The 6,657-nt window shown below is 33.1% G+C and overlaps 1 protein-coding gene across 1 annotated transcript; it reads right to left on the bottom strand.

Moving 5' to 3' along the window:
* Positions 1-1,203: 1,203 nt before the first annotated feature.
* On the bottom strand, positions 1,204-5,993 carry LOC110626972 (probable serine/threonine-protein kinase PIX13). Its single transcript, XM_021773183.2, has 6 exons — positions 5,553-5,993; positions 4,729-5,102; positions 2,816-2,951; positions 2,571-2,713; positions 2,189-2,312; positions 1,204-2,034 (listed from the first exon to the last, which is right to left on the bottom strand). The coding sequence occupies exons 1-6, from the start codon at positions 5,617-5,619 to the stop codon at positions 1,598-1,600; spliced, it is 1,281 nt and encodes a 426-aa protein (XP_021628875.1). The 5' UTR covers positions 5,620-5,993; the 3' UTR covers positions 1,204-1,597.
* Positions 5,994-6,657: the final 664 nt, after the last annotated feature.

Below are 6,657 nucleotides of genomic sequence, written 5' to 3'. Positions count from 1 at the left end.
ATCATCTAAAATTAAAAATTTTACTATGATTAAACATAAAATTTTAATCTTTTATATCCAATAAATTTTAAAATATGGTGATAAGTTTAATAATTTCAATTTTAATTTTTTGACCATTCTAACACATCTTTGCATTAAAAATGAAATAAGTCTAAACACATTAAAATATCAATTGTTTTAATAATAAATATTATTTCTATTATTTTTAGTAGTATAATTTTCTGCTGTTGTTCAGTTTTTTCTTGGGTCTCCTGGTATGTGCGTCTTCCGGTGTTGCCGATGCTGATGGATTGTCGGTGGAGGTGCTATCGATTAGGATTAACCGTATTCGGCTCAAATCGAAAAAATCAATTTAACTTAATCAATTTGAAATTTTGATTCAATTTTTTATACATTTCAATTCGGTTCGATTTTTAATTTCAGAAATTTCAGTTATTTCGATTCGATTCGATTTTGATCAGAAAAAAATTGAAAAATCAAACCGAATCGATTAGTGATAATAATATATTTTTTAAATAATATAGAGAAATTAAATAATTAAAATATTTTAATTAAATTTTAAAATATTAAAAATAAAATATAAAAAATAAAAAAATTATTAAAAATCAAAACCGATCAAACCGAACCGAATCAAACCGAATCAGACCAATTCAGTTCGATTCGATTTCTAATCAAAATCAGTTCAGTTTGATTTTCATAAATACTAAAATTTCAATTTTCGATTTATTCGGTTCAATTCAAAAACCGAACCGACCAAATCGATTAGTGATAATAATATATTTTTTCAATAATATAGAGAAATTAAATCATATTAAAATTAAAATATTTTAATTAAATTTTAAAATATTAAAAATAAAAAAAATTATTAAAAATTGAAACCGATCAAACCGAACCGAATCAAACTGAATCAGACCAATTCTGTTCGATTCGATTTCTAACCAAAATCAATTCAGTTTGATTTTCATAAATACTAAAATTTCAATTTTCGATTTATTCAGTTCGATTTAAAAACCGAACCGACCGAATACTCACCCTACTATCGATGGTGACATGTATACTTTGATGATAACTAGGTATTCTGGGTAATAGAGTTGTGCACCCAAATTCATCTAACAAAAATATTAATTCTAAAATCTAAGAATACAAACAGTCGATGAGAATATAATTATTGAAAGACAAAAATTTTATCCAAAAGAGCAAAAGTGACGAAAAAATAGAAAATATACTAAATTAGACATGCCCAATAAATTGTTAGGCTACACAAATGTGCAATAAGTGAAAAAAATGTAAATAAAATGAATTTCTTCCATAGTTGGCACCACCGATGAGATCTCAACCAGATTTGTCTACAACTGTCTTATATCAATATCATGGAGGGGTTTTACAGAAGAACAATGAATTCCCCTCCTTAACTAGTACAATCACTCTGCACACATCCTTCTCAATACACCTCTTCATTATTAATTCTCCATACAAGTCACTATTAAACTCGCCATAGATTTTACAATATCACATCAATAATGATAATAACAAATGTTTCAGACAAACCACTATCAACATGAGGATTGGTGTTCATTAGGAACTAGTTGCAACCCAGTTACCTCGCTCGTAGAGGTTGTTGATACGCTCGGTTTTTGTCCGGCCTTGGATGAAGCGGAGAGCGTTGCTGCAAATTTTGCTGGGTTTGCTGGCGGTTAGAACGAGCTTTAGGCTCTCTTGGTATCTCATCACTTGCTTCAATCTTTTCCAGTGTTTCCACAACTTCTTTCATTGATGGTCGATGCCTGTGTTCAGATTCGATACAATTTAAAGCAAGCTGCGCTATTTTTAATGCAGCTTTTGAAGGATATTTCCCCTCTAATCGAGAGTCCATAATGTTCTTCAACTTTCTTCTATCATATAAATATGGTTTGATCCAGTCCACCAGATTATGTCTCCCACTTGGACGGTTTTGATCGAGTGCCCGTAAGCCGGTCAAAATCTCAATCAGGACTACTCCGAAACCATACACATCGCTTTTTACATACAAGTGCCCTGTTGTGTTAACAAAATTTTAACATTAGACCAAGGTTACAAAATGTATTTTAGCTCAAGTAGCTTTGATGCTTGAGCAAAAACTAATCTAGTAGCAATATTGAGCCAGACTCGATTTAACGCACATGAGACTGAAGTAGAGTTTCAGCATTACCTGTCGTAACATACTCAGGAGCAGCATAACCATATGTGCCCATCACCCTCGTTGTCACATGAGATTGACTAGCTGAAGGCCCAAATTTTGCCAAACCAAAATCCGAAATCTTGGCTGTGTAAGACTGCAATAAGGTAAAAGTTGAACAAGTTAACAATCATACACGTCTTCCACTCACATCTTCTAAATGAAAAGCATCTCATCAACAATAACTTTTAACCCTTATTGCTTCCACAAAAGTAATGCAAAGAAGGGAAAGAGGACATAGGGTGGGGAGTAGGAAAATAAATAGAAAATATATGTGAATAATAAATTGCCATGTCAGCGGCTGTATGAGGAAATAAATTCGAAATGACAGTTTGTTCTCAGTAGTGAACTGTACCCCATCAAGCAATATGTTTGATGCCTTAAAATCCCTGTAAATCACTTGCTTGTCTGATGTGTGCAAGAAAGCAAGGCCTCGAGCTGCTCCTATGGCAATTTTTAGTCGTATGTCCCATGGAAGTGGCTGAACAGTTGAACCCCCTGCAACAGTTAAAAAAATAAAGAGATTAAAATTCGTTTATATTTTGATGTACTTGCCAAGGGGGTATTAAATAAGTCAATCCAATTATTATTAGCTCTTACTTCCAAATAGATGGTTTTCCAGGCTTCCCTTTTGCATGAATTCATAAACTAGGAGAAGCTCCTCTTCTTCCCAACAATATCCTATCAGCCTTACAAGGTTAGGATGAGATAGCCTTCCCAAGAATTGTACCTCAGTCTGCAACAACAAATAGGACAAATTTAAAAATAAGTAACTTTTCAGAAGATATCTAAATGGGAATAATTTTCCAGCTAATTGGGTAAAGAGGAATAGTCCATATTAGTATATGTGTGCATGTGCATACATGTCTCGGTGTGTCAATGTGCGTGTGTGCATGCATATAGTGCTGTGAGATAGATTCAAAAAGAATCTAGAAATCAAGAAAATTGAAAAAGTATAGCTTAATTTGATGCAGAAGTATGATTCAGGATGATGTGATTCTATGTACTAACAGTGTTAAGTTCATCATATCAACAACTCCACAAACAGTAGAAAATTGCTAAAAGGACTCCCTTGATTTCTGTCAATTGATCCACACCTCACTCTGGTTCACAAGGTAATTTATGACCATGTCCGCTTTCTTAGTTTGTTTCTCTAAATGAGTAAATGATACTGAAAGCATTATGTTTTGAAAAAAGCACAGTGGTTGACAGCCTCCAACATTGGCTTGACAACCTTGAATGTGGAAATAATAAAGTAGATGAAAGAAACATTTCAAATTTACGTACAATATCATAATTTTTTCAATTGGATATGGGTTCCTTCCAATTTCATAATTTTCTTCCCACAGGGGAAGTGCGGAGGAGGAAGAAATGTGTAATAGAACATCCAAAGCTATTCAAATTCAGCAAAAATTGTCACTTCCAAACAGCTTGGGCTCCATTTGGCATGCAACCAAATATGCCATTGTATTACAATATAATATTTGGTTCTATTAACCTTATCAAATGTAGCCTAGCTTCCAGGATATTTTTTTTAGAGCATTTGGGTTGGTACCTTGTGCCTTATTTGAATTTCAATAAAAGATTGATGTAGCCCTGAGCTTAGGCACCTAATTCAAGCCCAATGGGCTTCCATGTTCTAGTGTTCTAACCTATTATTAAGGCTCCCTACAAGCTTGAGCATTTAGGTCAGTTTCATTAATAGTCTGAACACATTTTTCTCTATTCTCTCTCTCTCTCTCTCTCTCTTCCCCTCAAATTGCCATTCTGCTTTTTGGTTCCTTTTCTTTTCTTTCGAGCTATTCACACTATGGTAAAGTTGGGGAGATACAAGGAAATTGAGCACAGATGAAAAGAAAGAATGATCAACACATTGCACCTACCAAAATAATATAATATCAGCATCACACTTTGCTCTGTCCTTGTAAAGGGGAAAAATTATTTCATGGATATATTATGCGAGAAGCCTCAACCACAACCCAATAACTAAAAGTTCAATGAAAGACAAGTAGCAACTAGAAATTTGCACCAACACTCTTGAATTTTCTTGTTTAAATGGGTACAGAATCTAAGTTTGACCTCTCAATTGTGGCAATCAATCCTTCAAGTTCCATACAGCATAACAGAGTAGCAATATTTGGATTGGCAGCAGTATAATTTTTATCTCTACATTTCTATGCCAATGCAAACACCTTATGAAGGGAGGTGCTCCTTCAATTTTTTTTTGCTTGACCTCTTCGGTTAAGAATGCTAAAACTAGAAAGGCTAGAGAGTGTATAAACATCGAGTGAACCGATCCAGATTCACTTTGCAATTTCCATAAAATTAGGGTTAAGCTAGTTACTGAAAATAACAAATCCCCTACTCTACCACTTGAGGAAAATATTAACAACTGCAATTTGAGAAGCGTTGGAATGAAGTCCAATGAAACTATCAATCAGTCATACGATAATGAAAAACAATGGAAACAGAAATTCATGCTATAAGTTCTTTCTCAAGTTGAGTTCAATTACCTGCCATTCTTCAAATCCTTGCAAGCTCTCAGAATTCAACTTTTTGACAGCAATTACATTTCCACTTCCACTTTTTCCAGTTGACTTCTCATCAAGCCAACCTTTGAAGACTCTACCAAACCCTCCCTCTCCAAGCACCGTGTCAGGTCTGAAATTCTTGGTAGCAGCCTTCAATTCTGCAAAAGAAAATATCCTCAAGTTGTCCGTGGGCAAAATCTGCCCATTTGAAGAGGCCTCATCACTGCCTCTCCCGGAAAATCTGCTATTCCCAGAGACGTTGCTGCCCTGAGAAGACGCTGTATTGGTGCTTCGAGATGATGTTGTGTTGCTGATGCGAGAAGAAATTGTACTGCTAGTTGTCTGAGAAATTCCAGCTGTAATCACAGAATTAAATTGAGAAAATCCCATCTTGAAGTCAAAGCAAGGAAATTAAGAAAAATGATAGAGAAAATTGATGGAAAATCATATTATTATTTAGATTAAATGACTATTAGAGGATATAACAATTCACAAAAGAAGTTGAAAAGCATACCAGTTCCCCAATTGCAATAAACAATCAATATGACCCAAAAGCAAAAGTTTCAAATGAAATAATTGCAATAGATGAATTCAAATGGAGAAATTAAAAAGACCCAGATGAAATTATTGTTTTAGATTGTGAGAAAAATGATAAACATTTCTTGAATTATTAGGACAGTAAAACAAAACCCAGATAAGAAATTTGCACAAATTAGATGAGAGACACAGTAAAGCGAGCAATCAAGATAGATATACAAACTAGCACATCAAATATAATTACGGGTCAGTAATATTAAAATGGTTACCTGAACTGAGATGACCAGTGGTAGTAGGTGTAGGATTAGTAGCTGGAGAACCCCAGCAAATCCCCATCAAAAAACAACTAGTGGGAATGTATAGAGACAACAGAAAGAGAAGCTTAAGTTGCTGGTGCTGTATCCAGCATTCAAGAAAGAAAGAAATAAGAGAAAAAGGAATGAGTTTTCTATGTGGGTATGATTGATTATGAAGATTTCTCAACCGGGGTAAAAGTGGGTATTAGCTTTGTCAATAGTTACAGGATCAGACCTTTATGAAGTCTGCAACTGAGTGCGTTGTGTGTATATAAAAGAAGACTTGTTTGACGATAAAGAAAGAAACGGAGAGAGACAGAAAGAAAGAGAGAATAATAAAGCAAGGGCAAGAGAGAATGAGGAGAAGACTGAGTCTTGGCGTTGGGAAGAAGAGAAGAGGGGTGGGAGGGGGGTTTCGCGGGTAATAAGTGGAAGACAATACCAGGTCAACTACAGTGTTTTGGGAAACTTTCTTTCAGTCAGTCAACAGTCGATGTGGCAGAATTCAAAGCTCGCTATTCTTCTTACTTTTTTTTTTATTTAAATCAACCACTATGACCATGACAATTTTGTTTTTTTTTATTTTTTGAAAATACGACCATGACATTGCTTTGTCTTTGCATTTGCCCCGTTTCACATGCACATTATCCAATTATTAATTTAATAAATTGTTTTACAATTAAACAGTAATAATTTTTAAAATCACTCTTTAGATAATTTCCTCATTTAAAAATATTCTTTCGTTTTTTAAATTATTGAAAATTGCCCTCCATTGACATTTTTTGCAAATTAATTTTTATCTTAAACAAAGTTATTGTTATACAAATTTAAAAATTTCAAATTCTATATATTGATATATTAATTTTTAGAAAAATCAATCATAAAATTTACAAAAGCACTTATAAAAAATTTCTAGCAAAGATAAAAAAATACTTTACAATATAAATATAGTTTCAATTTATTAATAATTTTTAAAATATTTTTTTCTTTAACGAGTTTTAATGTGAGATTCAAAGAATTAAATTTTTTTAATTAAATGAATAATAAGTTTTATACTTTTATTTATTTAGTTTAATTA

This window comes from Manihot esculenta, chromosome 11 (genome assembly GCF_001659605.2).
Source record: "Manihot esculenta cultivar AM560-2 chromosome 11, M.esculenta_v8, whole genome shotgun sequence".
Classification (NCBI taxonomy): domain Eukaryota; kingdom Viridiplantae; phylum Streptophyta; class Magnoliopsida; order Malpighiales; family Euphorbiaceae; genus Manihot; species Manihot esculenta.
This window is presented reverse-complemented; position numbering and strand designations above follow the sequence as displayed.

What these genes read in the sequence shown, in the direction of transcription:
- LOC110626972 (XM_021773183.2), bottom strand. Translation starts at nt 5,619, where the DNA reads ATGGGGATTTGCTGGGGTTCTCCAGCTACTAATCCTACACCTACTACC. An exon ending in CACTGGTCATCTCAGTTCAG is followed by an intron (nt 5,103 to 5,552) that starts GTAACCATTTTA and finishes CTGTGATTACAG; the next exon opens with CTGGAATTTCTCAGACAACT. An exon ending in AAGGATTTGAAGAATGGCAG is followed by an intron (nt 2,952 to 4,728) that starts GTAATTGAACTC and finishes TTGTTGTTGCAG; the next exon opens with ACTGAGGTACAATTCTTGGG.